The 13,969-nt window shown below is 45.1% G+C and overlaps 1 protein-coding gene across 6 annotated transcripts in view; it reads right to left on the bottom strand.

The window, feature by feature from the left end:
• The window catches only part of LOC115206576 (glutamate receptor 4), a 142,519-nt gene that overhangs the window by 51,398 nt on the left and 77,152 nt on the right, over positions 1 to 13,969 (bottom strand). For 5 of the 6 annotated variants that reach the window (XR_003880820.1, XR_003880819.1, XM_029773711.1 and 2 more), the window contains exons 4-10: positions 13,643 to 13,695; positions 13,384 to 13,515; positions 11,236 to 11,289; positions 10,287 to 10,445; positions 2,756 to 2,923; positions 2,564 to 2,668; positions 2,359 to 2,469 (exon numbers count right to left, since the gene is read on the bottom strand). Coding sequence is in view for 4 of the 6 variants with exons in the window: in XM_029773711.1 (XP_029629571.1) it covers positions 2,359 to 2,469; positions 2,564 to 2,668; positions 2,756 to 2,923; positions 10,287 to 10,445; positions 11,236 to 11,289; positions 13,384 to 13,515; positions 13,643 to 13,695 (782 nt within the window). In the remaining 2 variants the exon portion in view is untranslated. Of the gene's footprint in view, positions 1 to 217; positions 1,773 to 2,358; positions 2,470 to 2,563; positions 2,669 to 2,755; positions 2,924 to 10,286; positions 10,446 to 11,235; positions 11,290 to 13,383; positions 13,516 to 13,642; positions 13,696 to 13,969 lie in introns of those variants that run through there. The other variant, XM_029773713.1, reaches the window with a different exon arrangement.

Below are 13,969 nucleotides of genomic sequence, written 5' to 3' on the forward strand. Positions count from 1 at the left end.
TGGTGTACTGTACTGTGTATGAGTTATCTAGAGAACAGATGGTGTACTGTACTGTGTATGAGGATCTAGAGAACAGATGGTGTACTGTACTGTGTATGAGTTATCTAGAGAACAGATGGTGTACTGTACTGTGTATGAGTTATCTAGAGAACAGATGGTGTACTGTACTGTGTATGAGTTATCTAGAGAACAGATGCTGTACTGTACTGTGTATGAGTTATCTAGAGAACAGATGGTGTACTGTACTGTGTATGAGTTATCTAGAGAACAGATGGTGTACTGTGTATGAGGATCTAGAGAACAGTTGGTGTAGATAGAACATGGGCTCATCTTGATTTTAGTCTACTTATGACTTTGGATAAGTCTCATTCTAATCCTGCCTCACTGTTCTGAAAATATTAGCATATTAAAACGGCAATAGTTTAACATCAGAATAGATTACTTTGTAGAGTATTTAGCAGTGATAGTACACACACGCACGAACGTATGCATGCACAAACCTTTGCTTTGCCAACAGTGGGTTATTTCATGTTTAAACCACTTAAAATGTTGTTATCAGTGTGTTGCAGACTCTTTTGCTACAGTGTGTGTGTGTGTGTGTGTGTGTGTGTGTGTGTGTGTGTGTGTGTGTGTGTGTGTTTTATTGCAGTGTGTTTAGTCTCAGGGCAGGTGCATGGAGGGATACTGGGAGTGTGCTTGAAAAAGTGACGTTTTTCTCTGCTGAACACCACGTCAGATGTCTTACATGAGAATGGAGAAAAAGGGAGAGAGGAAAGGAGGGAGGAAAGAGAGGGCAGAGACAGTGTTGAGATGGCAAGAGAGAGAGAGAGGTTTACATGGGAGAAGATAAGGTTAAGGGGAGAAAGTGAAAAGCGAGGTGAGAGAGAAAATAGAGAGAGAGGTTTTAGTGGTGAATGGTTCAGGTAGATAAGACATGAAACAGGGGAACAGCAGCAGAGGGGGCTAACAGGGACGTCGTCATGGTGATGCAACATTCATTTCAGTCGTCACAGACAACACGTCGCATCTGGCACACACACACACGCGCGCGTGCACACACACAGCTCCCAGTAGCGTGCGTGCATGTGTGTGTGTGTGTGTGTGCAATTATGTTCTCTATCAGTGAAGGTGTGTCTATGTATGCATACGCTTTGAGGTTGTGCTTTTTGTGACAGTATGCGCAGTCTGTGTGGGTGTGTGTGTTTCTGCACGAATGGCCCCTGACAGATCTGTGTGTCTTTTTCTCAGCACCCAGTCTAATTCCTTCAAAAATACAAAAGCATTACAGAATAAAATTCCTTTCAAATTCCCAGAACATCCAAAAAGATAATTCCCAAAACATTCAAACTTCCTGTGTCTGCAGTTCCCACATAGAGAAGAACAAGCAAAGGCATGACAGAGAAAATGTCGATACATAGATAGATAGATAGATAGATAGATAGATAGATAGATAGATAGATAGATAGATAGATAGATAGATAGATAGATAGATAGATAGATAGATAGATAGATAGATAGTGGCCTGCCGGTCGGTTCATCTGTGTCTTCCTGTGATTCCTCTTCTCTCAATTCCACAGCAATAGAATTGCAGAGCGAAAGAGAGCTAGAGTCTCTCTGGCTCTGTCTGTCAGTATCTGAGTCCTTCTGGGAATCCATCTCCCATCTGTCTGTCTTTCTGTCTGTACTGTAAGTCTTCAGTGTCGTAGCAGAGGTTTCCTCATCAGTGGCTGCAAAGAGGAGGAGGTGGCTGAGGTAACATTAGCCATGGCCATCTGACAGGGTCATAGATCATCCAGAGAGAGAGAGAGGGAGAGAGGGAGGGAGGGAGAGAGAGAAAGAGGGAAAGAGAGTGACGTCCATAGAGAGAAGGGAGGGGGGGACACACGGTAAAAGGTAAACGGACTAAAACTCCTCTCTCTTTCACACTTGACAGGTGACGTCAACGAAATCCAAATGAATATAACGACAACCTGCCAGTGACATGTCTGATTCCTCTCGTACAGCCTTACTCACTCCTCCCTCACCATGGCCTCCTACTGCTACAATACCCTTAGGAACACTGGTCAAACACACTGGTGTCACTACCAGCTCTGACCACTAGAGGCACTGAGGGCGCTCTGCTCTCTGCTTCAATGTGGGTGCATCTCAACAGTCTAACAAATCCTCGTCTCTGTCATCTGTACTGATTTGAGAAAACAGCATAGTCGATTCCTACACCACATTGACTTTCCACCTGTCAAGTTGTTTCATGCCAGTACAGATGAATGACAGGAGTTCAGGATAGGAAGCCATTTTAGATCGTTGGGATGCATCCTCTGTGTGTTTAAGGAAAGGGGAGGAGCCAGAGTAGTACATTACCATGATAGTTGTCACGACGACTGTCCTGTTCTCCAAGTTGGTACTGTCGTTGGACAACAACACCTCATTTTGGACCAGAACCAGTTTGTCAATGTCATTCCAGTAGCCAATCTGAGAGAGGTAGAGGAGGGGTTAAAATCAGGCAAAACTGTATTTTCATCAAATCAAAATCATTTCTCCGACATGCCTGTGTGTCTTTTCCTACCCGTTGTGGTCCGTTGCTCTTCAGTTCAAACACGTCCATGGTGTAGTTGACTCTGCGGCCGTAGTGGTCAAACTGGATGTTACCTGTTAGACCCTGGATACGCACCTGGAGACATAACAACAGAGAACACAGGTCAGAACAAAGAACAGGTAACAACATAGAACAATAAGGACACAAAGGACCATAGAATACCTGTTTTAGTGTGCGTTCCATGTCTATGCCCTGGTTCCAGGGAGCAGCTGGGTTGGCCAGACAGTCTCCAGCATTTCCTCTACGGGAGATGTCTATCTTCTGACGACGCAGGTTCCTAAAGGCCTCGGCCATCACCAACACTCCATCATACGTCAGAGACGAGGTGTACTGGGGAGAGAGGAAGAGGGGGAGGATGGAGAGAGAAAGGAGTAGATTAGATTAGATGATTTCACATGAACAGACATGAAGATGCCTGTTTGAGGAATTAGGAAAGGCCTGTTTCAGGCTGTGGGTTCCTCTCTTGACAATCCACTGGATTACATTTGAACACTTTAGTCATTTAGTAGATGCTCTTATCCAGAGCGACTTATGGTCAAGTGCAAGTGTTAGTTCAGGTTGTTTTTTGGGGGGGTGGGTCGTGGTGAAAAAGGGGATTATTTAAGATACTCTTTGAAGGGGAAAGGTTTCAGGTGCTTTTGGAAGATGGGTATGGAGAAGCTGCTTACACCATTGGGGTGCCAGGATGGAGAAGAGCTTGGACTGGGCTGCCATCCCGTAGGGGTGGGAGGGCCAAGAGAATAGAGGTGGCAGAACGGAGTGCTCGGGTTGGGGTGTAGGGGTTGAGTAAAGCCGGAAGATAGGGAGGGGCAGTTCCTTTTGCTCCTCTGTAGGCAAGCACCATGGTCTTCTAGTGGATGCGAGTTTCGACTAGAAGCCAGTGGAGTGTGCTGAGGAGCAGGGTGACATGGGAGAACTTGGGAAGGTTGCAGTGTTCTGGATAAGTCGCAGGGGTTTGGTGGCGCAAGCAGGGAACCCAGCCAACAGTGAGTTGCAGTAGTCCAGATAGGCGATGATAAGTATCTGGATTAGGACCTTTGCCACTTCCTATGTGAGTTAGGATCGCTTATAGAGAACGTCAGGGTGTTGTCCAGGGTCACACCAAGATTCTTTGCACTCTGGGAGGGTGACACTGTGGAGTTGTCAACCATGATGGAGAAGTATTTGAGTGGGCAGGCCTTTCCTGGGAGGAAGAGCAGCTCCGTCTTGTCGAGGTTGAGCTTGAGGTGGTGGGCCGACATCCAAGCTGAGATATCTGCCAGGCATGCAGAGATGTGTGTCACCACCTGGGTGTCAGAAGGGGGGAGGAGAAAAGTAGTTGAGTGTCATTCGTATAGCAATGATAGGAGAGACCATGTGAGGAAATGATGGAGCCGAGTGACTTGGTGTATAGAGAGAAGAGGAGAGGGCCAAAAACCAAGCCCTGGGGTAAACCAGTAGTGAGAGTACGTGGTGCAGACATAGATCCTCTCCACGTCATCTGGTAGGAGCAGCCTGCCAGGTAGGATGCAATCCAAGAATGTGCAGAGCCTGAGATGCCCAGCCCTGAGAAGGTGTAAAGGAGGATCTGATGGTTCACGCTGTCGAAGGCAGCGGATAGATCTAGGAGGATGAGAACGGAGGAGAGAGAGTCAACTTTGGCAGTGAGGAGAGCCTCCATGACACAGAGAAAAGCAGTCTCGGTTGAGTGACCCGTCTTGAAGCCTGGCTGGTTGGGGTCAAGAAGATCGTTCTGAGAGAGATAACGAGAGAGTTGATCAGAGACAGCACACTCAAGTGTTTTCAAAAGGAAAGAAAGAAGAGAGTTTTTGAGGTCAGATGAGTCGAGTGTTGGTTTCTTGAGGAGGGGAGCGACTCGGGACATTTTGAAGTCAGAGGGGACGCAGCAAGTGGTCAGGGATGAGTTGATGAGGGAAGTGAGGAATGGGAGAAGGTCTCCAGAGATGGTCTGGAGAAGTGAGGAAGGGATGGGTTCGAGCGGGCAGGTTGTCAGGTGGCCAGACCTCACTAGTCGCAGGATTTCATCTGGAGAGATAGGGGAGAAAGAGGTCAAGGCATAGGGTAGTTATGTGTGAGTGGGACCATTAGACTCAATAGGCTGATTGAATGAGTGGGACCAGTAGACTCAATCGGCTGAGTGAATGAGTGGGACCAGTAGACTCAATAGGCTGAGTGATTGAGTGGGACCAGTAGACTCAATAGGCTGAGTGAATGAGTGGGACCAGTAGACTCAATCGGCTGAGTGAATGAGTGGGACCAGTAGACTCAATAGTTTGAGTGAATGAGGAACAGATGTCGTCAACATTCTTTTCAAAGTTATTGACAAAGTCGTCCGGAGAGAGGGAGGAGGGAGGAGGAGGGGTAGGGGATAAAGGAGGGAGGAAACGGTGGAAAATAGTTTCCTAGAGTTAGAGGCAGAAGCTTGAAATTTAGAGTGATAGAAAGTGGCTTTAGCTGCGGATACAGAGGAAGATAAAGTAGAGAGGAGGGACTGAAAGGATGATAGGTTCTCCAGAAGTTTAGTTTAGTTTTCCTCCATTTTCACTCGGCTGCCGCAGCCCTATTCTATAAGCTCTATGAGTCACTCAGCCACGGAGCTGGATAGGAGGGCCGAGCTGGCCGGAAGGAAAGGGACAGTGTGAATCATAGGATGCAAAAAGGGAGGAGAATAGGGTTGAAGAGGGGGAGATAGGTGACAATAATGTCAAGCTTGAAGTGACAGTGATCGCATGGAATTCAAATGAGGAGATGGAGAAATGAGTAGCCCTCTGCCATCCCCATGACAACCAGACGCTCTTGGACTATGAGAGAACATGTAGTCAGATGAAGAGAGAGCAGCTGGAGTAGCAGTGTTCTCTGGGGTGATCCATGTCTCTGTCAGGGCCAAAAAGTTAAGGGACTGAAGGGCAGCATAGGCTGAGATAAACTCTACGTTCTGGACCGCATATCAGCAGTTCAAACGCTGCCAGAGACCTGGAATTCCACATGGGTTGTGTGCACAGGGTACATTAATTAGAAGGGTTGCAACCAAGGGGTGGGTAGTGTCTGTAAAGCCTACAGGGAGAGGCGCGAACAGGTTTAGAAAACACACACATGGTTGCCAAAGCTACAAAGAGCAAGTGAGATCATCTGAAAATAACTAAGCAACATATGAAAGTGAGAAAGTGGTGTGGAACCTTCCTCTCTTTCCTTCACGAAGAACTCTGCAGAAATGTATGAAATAAGTCCCATTTATGTGAATGAATGGATCCCCATGAGACCCGTCTGCGGCAGTAAGATAATGATTTAAGAGAGACATGACATTCTTCAGAGGAGGTTTATCTAACAGATCTGTAATCAGGTAAGACAAACAGCACTATGGAGGTATTCACACCCACAGCAGGGTGCCCTCACGTCAACAAACACACACACACACATACACACACACACACATACACACACACACATACACACACATTGCTACAAAGGCCGTCACACCCACAGCAGGAAGCATTCACATCATGACAGAGACCAAACTGAGAGAGGAGAGGAGGAGAGGAGGAGGAGGAGAGAAGGAAAGGAGGGAAGGAGGAAGGATAAACTCAGGGGACACACTTCACATCAGGTCTGCATCACTCTGACTCTGCATGTCTCTCCCTTCTTACTCACACACAGTGTGTGTTGGGGGGGTTATAAACCATGTTGGGGGGGTTATAAACCATGTTGGGGGGGTTATAAACCATGCCTTTTTCATGATCTTCCCTTTATCTTATCTCAAGAATTTCTTCTATCTTTCTTTGAGAAGCTTGTTCTACACTGACACTGGAAGTGTTCTACAGTGACACTGGAAGTGTTCTACAGTGACACTGGAAGTGTTCTACAGTGACATTGGAAGTGTTTTACACTGACACCGGAAGTGTTCTACAGTGACACCGGAAGTGTTCTACACTGACACTGGAAGTGTTCTACAGTGACACTGGAAGTGTTCTACACTGACACTGGAAGTGTTCTACAGTGACACTGGAAGTGTTCTACAGTGACACTGGAAGTGTTCTACAGTGACACTGGAAGTGTTCTACAGTGACATTGGAAGTGTTTTACACTGACACTGGAAGTGTTCTACAGTGACATTGGAAGTGTTTTACACTGACACTGGAAGTGTTCTACAGTGACACTGGAAGTGTTTTACATTGACACTGGATGTGTTCTACAGTGACACTGGAAGTGTTCTACAGTGACACTGGAAGTGTTTTACATTGACACTGGATGTGTTCTACAGTGACACTGGAAGTCTTCTACAGTGACACTGGAAGTGTAGTCTTAATAGTATTTGACAGGTATTAATAAAACATAGCCCATTCTTTGTTCTAATGTTCTAATGATTGTGAATGAAGATAAACATTTCGCTACACTCACAATAACATATGTTAACCATGTGTATTTGATCAATAAAATGCGATTTGATAATACATAAAGCTGGCTGTTTAATTGCATACAAAGGGCCTTGTCATTCACTAATTCAGTAAGCATCTGCATCCCGCTGACAAAACTGAAATGTTAGTTATTTTGGTCTTGAAAGGTTGCTCCAATAATGGTTTGATGTCAGCGAATGCCATTTGGTTTCATAGCGTATTCCAGGAATAGAACGCTGAGAATGACAAACTCAAAATCTCACCCACATACCCACACAAACACCCCCCCCCCACACACACACTCACACACACACACACACACACACACACACACACACACACACACACACACACACACACAGACACACACACACACACACACACACACACACTAACTAGAATCTGAGATTGTGTACACTCATCAGTGGAGGACAATTGATGGACTGGCCATCCTTTAACAAAGATTTATCATATAAATATTAAAATGATGATACACAATTAACAGCAATATCAGGGTGAAAAATGTCACACCATTCTGAAGCTATCACTGAGAGAGAGAGAGAAAATAACAGCCAGAGTGTGGGAGAGAGAACAGCCAGAGCGAGAAAGTCAGAGAGAGAGAGAAAGAGAGAGAAAGAGGGTGAGAGAGATGGAGAGAGGGAGAGAGAGAGGACAGACAAACGGAACAGATAACTAGAGAGAGAGAAAGTAAAATAGAGAGGAGTGAGAGAGAGAAGGAGAGAGAGAAAGAGAAAGAGAGAAAGAGAGAGAGAAAGAGAGAGCGAGAGAGAGAGACAGAGACACAGAGACAGAGACACACACAGAGAGAGAGAAAGAGAGAGAGAGAGAGACAGAGACAGAGAGTGAGAGAGAAAGAATAGACAGATGGAAGAGAGAACTAAAGAGATAGAGAGAAAGTAAAAAGAGAGGAGAGAGAGAAAGAGGCAGAGAGAGAAGACAGGCTATGTGCACACTGCCTACACAATGAGGTGGAAACTGAGCTGCACTTCCTAACCTCCTGACAAATGTATGACCATATTAGAGACACATTTTTCCCTCAGATTAAAAAGAACCACAATTTTGATAAACTCCCATATCTACTGAGTGAAATACCAGTGTGCCATCACAGCAGCAAGATGTGTGACCTGTTGCCACAAGAAAAGGGCAACCAGTGAAGAACAAACACCATTGTAAATACAACCCATATTTATGTTTATTTATTTTCCTTTTTGTACTTTAAATATTTGCACATTGTTGCAACACTGTATATATACATAATACGACATTTGAAATGTCTTTATCCTTTTGGAACTTTTGTGAGTTTAATATTTACAGTTTACTTTTTATTGTTTATCCTCTTACATCTAGACGTTCCGCTAGCGGAACACCTGCTCCAATAGCCAATGATGGGCGTGGCGCGAACTACAAATTCCTCAAAAATACAAAAACTTCAATTTTTAAAACATATGACTATTTTACACCATTTTAAAGACAAGAGTCTCCTTTATCTAACCACACTGTCCGATTTCAAAAAGGCTTTACAACGAAAACAAAACATTAGATTATGTCAGCAGAGTACCCAGCCAGAAATAATCAGACACCCATTTTTCAAGCTAGCATATAATGTCACATAAATCCAAACCACAGCTAAATGCAGCACTAACCTTTGATGATCTTCATCAGATGACACCCCTAGGACATTATGTTATACAATACATGCATGTTTTGTTCAATCAAGTTCATATTTATATCAAAAAACAGCTTTTTACATTAGCATGTGACGTTCAGAACTAGCATACCCCCCGCAAACTTCCGGTGAATTTACTAAATTACTCACGATAAACGTTCACAAAAACATAACAATTATTTTAAGAATTATAGATACAGAACTCCTCTATGCACTCGCTATGTCCGATTTTAAAATAGCTTTTCGGTGAAAGCACATTTTGCAATATTCTCAGTAGATAGCCCAGCCATCACGGCTAGCTATTTAGACACCCACCAAGTTTAGCACTCACCAAAGTCAGATTTACTATAAGAAAAATGTTATTACCTTTGCTGTTCTTCGTCAGAATGCCCTCCCAGGACTTCTACTGCAATAACAAATGTTGGTTTGGTCCCAAATAATCCATAGTTATATCCAAACAGCGGCGTTTTGTTCGTGCGTTCAAGATACTATCCAAATGGTAAAGAAGGGTGACGAGCACGACGCATTTCGTGACAAAAAATGTCTAAATATTCCATTACCGTACTTCGAAGCATGTCAACTGCTGTTTAAAATCAATTTTTATGCCATTTTTCTCGTAAAAAAGCGATAATATTCCGACCGGGAAATCGTTTTTTAGTACAAAGAGAGAGAAAGTAAGAACATGGGATCCCCTCGTGCACGAGCCTCAGTCTGATGGCCCTCTGATCGACCACCATCCAAACGCGCTAAAGTTTTTCAGCCAGCGGCTGGAATTACATCATTCAGCTTTTTCCCGGGTTCTGAGAGCCTATGGGAGCCGTAGGAAGTGTCACGTTACAGCAAAGATCCTACATTTTCTTTAAACAGAGCCAAGAAGCTCAAGGAATGGTCAGAGAGGGTACTTCCTGTTTGGAATCTTCTCAGGTTTTTGCCTGCCATATGAGTTCTGTTATACTCACAGACACCATTCAAACAGTTTTAGAAACTTTAGGGTGTTTTCTATCCAAAGCTAGTTTCTGGGCAGGAGTAATTATCAGATTAAATCGGGTACGTTTTTTATCCGGCCGTGAAAATACTGCCCCCTAGCCATAACAGGTTATTTCACTTTTGTTTATCCATTTCACTTGCTTTGGCAATGTAAACATATGTTTCCCATGCCAATAAAGCCCTTTGAATTTATTTGAATTGAGAGAGAGAGAGAGAGAGAGAGAGAGAGAGAGAGAGAGAGAGAGAGAGAGAGAGAGAGGGGGAGAGGGAGGGATAGAGAGAGGGAGAGGGGGAGAGGGAGGGATAGAGAGAGGAGAGAGGGAGAGAGAGAGGGATAGAGAGAGGAGAGAGGGAGAGAGAGAGGGAGAGGGGGAGAGGGAGGGATAGAGAGAGAGAGAGAGAGAGAGAGAATGGGTAGAAGATAGAGGTGTGAGGACACTATGGAAGAGTGCTCTCTACCATTCTGTGTCTAACACCATCTGTCACCGTGTGATTGGCTGAGTCTCTCCTGCTGCCTCTCAAAGTCACAGTCTGATTGGCTAAAGGGCTGTGACAAGAGAAAGAGGTTTCTCTCCAATATGATTCTAGAACCCTCTCCCAGCAGCAGTATGTATGCGTGTGTATGTACCTTGGGTGGGCTGTCAGAGCCTGGGTACTCTCTCTGGTCCAGTTTGTTCCAGCGCTGCATCAGTTTGAGGACCATGGGCTTACTGAAGTCAACCAACTGGAACCCTGTGACGTTAGCCCCACCATGCATAAACCTTTCTAGAGATATGTCTTTAAAACCCTGGAGGGGAGAGAGAGAGAGAGAGAGAGAGAGAGAGAGAGAGAGAGAGGGGGGGGAGGAAGAAAGGGAGAGAGAAGGAGAGAGAGAGATATACAGTCCTTAAATTTAATTGAGAGAGTGCGAGAGAGAGAGAGAGAGAGAGAGAGAGAGAGAGAAAGAAAGAAAGGAAAAGAGAATGAGAGAGAGAGAGAGAGCAAGAGAGAGAGGTGTTAGGCACAACTGCATTTGAAGATTAACCTTGCCTGCCAAGTCTGAACATGAAAGCTCTGAGACAGGGATGTACCTTCTCTTCCCAAGGAATAGAGGAGAGAGAGAGGGAAAGACAGCGAAAGATAGAGATAGATAGAGTGGGAGAGTGGGGGATAGAGAGAGAGATAGATAGAGAGGGAAAGTGGGGGATAGAGAGAGAGATAGATAGAGAGGGAGGGAGAGTGAGGGATGGAGATAGAGAGGGAATGGGCTGTCTGAAGTGCCTTCAAACCATCCTCCCCACAAAGGCATAGGTCTGTCTGGTTCAGAGTTGACTCCCATTTTCCACAGAGAGGTAAACCACAGCCACCTGACTGAACCCCTCTGTTTATACCACAACCTTCCCCCTTTCCTCTCCTCGTCTACTCTCGTTCATCTGCACTAATCTAAAAAACACAATGTGGATAGGGACAGTGGAATTTACTTTCACTTGTTCAGTTGGTTCATGTTAGCACAGATGAAGGGGAGCAGGAGTGGAGTAGACAAGGAAAGGAAACCACTTTAGACTGTTGCACTGTTAAGATGGCACACGCAGACTTACGAGGTTGGCCAAGATGTAATGGTAGCCTTTGACATGTTTGCCCACACTAATGGCCTGGAAAAAGAGAGGAAGAGAAGAGGGAAATAGAGGAGGAGAAACGTTAACCATTTGTACATCGTTACAACATTGTATATATACATGATATGACATTGTAATGTCTTTATTCTTTTGGAACTTCTGTGAGTGTAATGTTGACTGTTCATTTGTATTGTTTCTTTCACTTTTGTATATTATCTACTTCACTTGCTTTGGCAATGTTAACATATGTTTCCCATGACAATAAAGCCCCTTGAATTTAATTTAATTGAATTGAGCGAGAGAGAGAGAGAGAGACAGAAACAGAGCAGTCTCTGTCAGACTAATGATGCCATCCATGCCAATACTTCTGAGCCAGCTGTTCCTGGGCAGACCATCACACAGGTGTGTTTGTGTGTGTGTGTGTGCGCGTGCATTTGTGTGTGTGTGTGCGGAACTGCTGGTGTCTGCCCGTATTTGTCAGACCAGTAGACAGGAAGGGAGATCTGGCCAGAAAAGGAAGTGATGCATGCGAAGGAAGTAGTGACAGATGACTGACCAATAGGACGTTACCCTGGAGCTGGGGTCAAAGGTGACAGCAGCAGAGAAGAGGCAGACAGACACACCAGCCTCAACTGTCAGAATCACAGTCTGGTTGTAAATAGATCGGTTCAGTGAAGAGAGGAATAGAGGGGAACTAATAAGGATGGACAACCAAAAGGCTCAGAGAGAGATTCTGTGTGTTTGTGTGCGTGTGTGCGCGTGTGTGTGTGTGTGTGTGTGTGTGTTTATGTGTTTGTGTGTGTGTTTATGTGTGTGTGTTTATGTGTGTGTGTTTATGTGTGTGTGTGTGTGTTTATGTGTGTGTGTTTATGTGTGTGTGTTTATGTGTGTGTGAGGATGTGTGTGAGGATGTGTGTGAGGATGTGTGTGTGAGGATGTGTGAGGGTGAGTTCTGTCGTCACCTGATCTAGAATGCTCTGCAGTCTATCAGACTCACTTGTTCTAGAATGCTCTGTAGTCTCTCATCAGAATCCCCTGTTCTAGAATGCTATGCAGTCTATCAGACTCACCTGTTCTAGAATGCTCTGTAATCTCTCACCAGACTTTCTTGTTCTAGAATGCTTTGCAGTCTCTCAGAATCACCTAATCTAGAATGCTCTACAGTCTCTCATCAGACTCACTTGTTCTAGAATGCTCACAGTCTCTCAGACTCACTATTTCTGGAATGTTCTACAGTCTGTCAGACTCACCTGTTCTAGAATGCACTGCAGTCTGCAGTCTCTCAGAATCACCTGTTCTAGTATGCTCTGCAGTCTCTCAGACTCATCTGTTCTAGAATGCTCTGCAGTCTCTCAGAATCACCTGTTCTAGAATGCTCTGCAGTCTCTCAGAATCACCTGTTCTAGAATGCTCTGCAGTCTCTCAGACTCATCTGTTATAGAATGCTCTACAGTCTCTCAGACTCACCTGTTCTAGTATGATCTGCATTCTCTCAGAATCACCAGTTCTAGTATGCTCTGCAGTCTCTCGGACTCATCTGTTCTAGATTGCTCTGCAGTCTTTGACTCACTTGTTCTACTATGCTCTGCAGTCTCTCAGACTCACTTGTTATAGAATGCTCTGCAGTCTCTCAGACTCACTTGTTCTAGAATGCTCTGCATTCTCTCAGACTCACCTGTTCAAGTTTGCTCTGCAATCTCTCAGACTCACCTGTTCTAGAATGCTCTGCAGTCTCTCAGACTCATCTGTTCTAGAATGCACTGCAGTCTGTCAGACTCACCTGTTCTAGAATGCACTGCAGTCTGTCAGACTCACCTGTTCTAGAATGCACTGCAGTCTGTCAGACTCACCTGTTCTAGAATGCACTGCAGTCTGTCAGACTCACCTGTTCTAGAATGCTCTGCAGTCTCTCAGACTCACCTGTTTTGGAATGCTCTGCAGTCTCTCAGACTCACCTGTTCTAGAATGCACTGCAGTCTGTCAGACTCACCTGTTCTAGAATGCACTGCAGTCTGTCAGACTCACCTGTTCTAGAATGCACTGCAGTCTGTCAGACTCACCTGTTCTAGAATGCACTGCAGTCTCTCAGACTCACCTGTTCTGGAATGCTCTGCAGTCTCTCAGACTCACCTGTTCTAGAATGCACTGCAGTCTGTCAGGCTCCAGGTCGATGACATACTTCCTCTCCTGCCGGCGGTCTAGATCTTCTAGCAGACGACGGTACGCTGCCTCATTGAAACTCTCCACACAGATGGCACTCACCTGCACAGAGACAGAGCAATTAACCTGTGTGTGTGTGTGTGTGTGTGTGTGTGTGTGTGTGTGTGTGTGTGTGTGTGTGTGTGTGTGTGTGTGTGTGTGTGTGTGTGTGCACCCTTGTGGTGCTCACCTGCCAACCGTTTTGACCTGCACGCTCCATGATTGCCTGTAAGATGGCGTAACCTAGACAACAGAACAGAGACATAAAGACAACCACTCAGATATCACCAACCTGGGGAGATGACAGCCAGGCCACAAAAATAACATTCCAGAAAATTGAAGCTGAAGATAGAATATTCTCACTTTGGGGGGAAAATAGATCAAATATTTAAGTCAACAAAAACAGTGTTTGGAGCAAAAGAAACACTGCAAATCCCAGACGCCCTTTCCCTCGCTCGCTAGTTCCCTCTTCCTTCTTGTCTGTCTAGTTCAACCCTTCACTACAGTACCCATCACG

This window comes from Salmo trutta, chromosome 13 (assembly GCF_901001165.1).
Source record: "Salmo trutta chromosome 13, fSalTru1.1, whole genome shotgun sequence".
In the NCBI taxonomy this organism is placed as follows: domain Eukaryota; kingdom Metazoa; phylum Chordata; class Actinopteri; order Salmoniformes; family Salmonidae; genus Salmo; species Salmo trutta.